At 41.3% G+C, this 1,248-nt stretch overlaps 1 protein-coding gene across 1 annotated transcript in view; it reads right to left on the minus strand.

Annotated features, from left to right (window-relative positions):
- Window positions 1-532, minus strand: part of LOC106458808 (protein Wnt-7b-like) — a 48,377-nt gene extending 47,845 nt beyond the window's left edge. The window contains exon 1 of the mRNA XM_013918356.2: window positions 143-532. Coding sequence (XP_013773810.1) covers window positions 143-365 — 223 coding nt within the window. The 5' untranslated portion in view covers window positions 366-532. The remainder of the gene's footprint in view (window positions 1-142) is intronic.
- Window positions 533-1,248: the final 716 nt, after the last annotated feature.

The following is a 1,248-nucleotide window of genomic DNA, read 5'->3' on the forward strand; positions in this document are numbered from 1 at the left end:
TATTTAAAACAAAAACAAAAAAAAAAAAACTACCTCGATAAAGATCGAGTCTTCTACTTGGCGGCGCTCTTGAAAAGGTTGTCGGTCTACCTTTGCTAAATCTAATGTCATCAACTAGTAAATATAGTTTTCCTACACTTACCAACAACTACCACGTGACCGAAGACACTGTCACTACCGATAGCCGTACAGTTCCATCTGTGTGACTGAAATTGACGTTGACACTCCTTGATGCCGAGCTTAGCGCCGTCCCCGATGGCCACTATAGCATCAGGACGCACGTGACAAATCCTTCTTTGAATAGCGGTCAAACCAGGAATCTTGTTACAGATGATATGCGCACTAAAGGCTACCACTGATGACATAGCTCTGTGGGGAAGATAAGAAGAAACATCCCTATTTTAAACAGCGCATAAAGAAAGTTAAATATAATACAACAAACAAACAGTTGATTTAATTTACTTCTATATTTACAAGGTCTTCACTAACTGTATATCAGATGATTTGTTTTCTGGTGGTCTAACGGACATTACTAGTCTACCACAAAGTTTGCATGCAAGGAACACTCAACGTGTGGGTAATCCACACAGTGAGATTTTTTATGTTTTAATCATAGAACGGGAATCTCTCAAGTAATCGTGTACTGAGCCTCATACAGTTCCGGAACTATAAGGTACGTCAGACATTAGAACTCTCATCATATAAGTCAATGGCTAGACTTATAACCGTGCCGGAATTATCAAACAACTCACGGGCTAGAACTGTCACTATGCCGGAACTACCATGTCACGGAGTAGGACTCTAACCGTGTCGGAACTATCAGACAACTCATGGACTAGAATTCTCGCTGTGCCAGAACTAACATGAAAGTCAATGAATAGAACTCTGACCGTGCCGGAACTATCAGACAAATCGGACTAGTATTTTCACCGTACCAGAGATATCAAACAAGTCACGAACTAGAATTCTGACCATGCCGGAACATGTAAGTCATGAACTAGAGCTCTCACCGTGTAGAAATATCAGACATGTCACAAACTAGAATTCTGACCATGCCGGAACATGTAAGTCACGAACTAGAGCCTTCACTGTGTAGAAATATCAGACAAGTCACGAACTAGAATTCTGACCATGCCGGAACATGTAAGCCACGAACTAGAGCCTTCACTGTGTAGAAATATCAGTCAAGTCACGAACTAGAATTCTGACCATGCCGGAACATGTAAGTCATGAACTAGAGCTCTCACC

Source organism: Limulus polyphemus, unplaced genomic scaffold, assembly GCF_000517525.1.
Source record: "Limulus polyphemus unplaced genomic scaffold, Limulus_polyphemus-2.1.2 Scaffold518, whole genome shotgun sequence".
Lineage (NCBI taxonomy): Eukaryota > Metazoa > Arthropoda > Merostomata > Xiphosura > Limulidae > Limulus > Limulus polyphemus.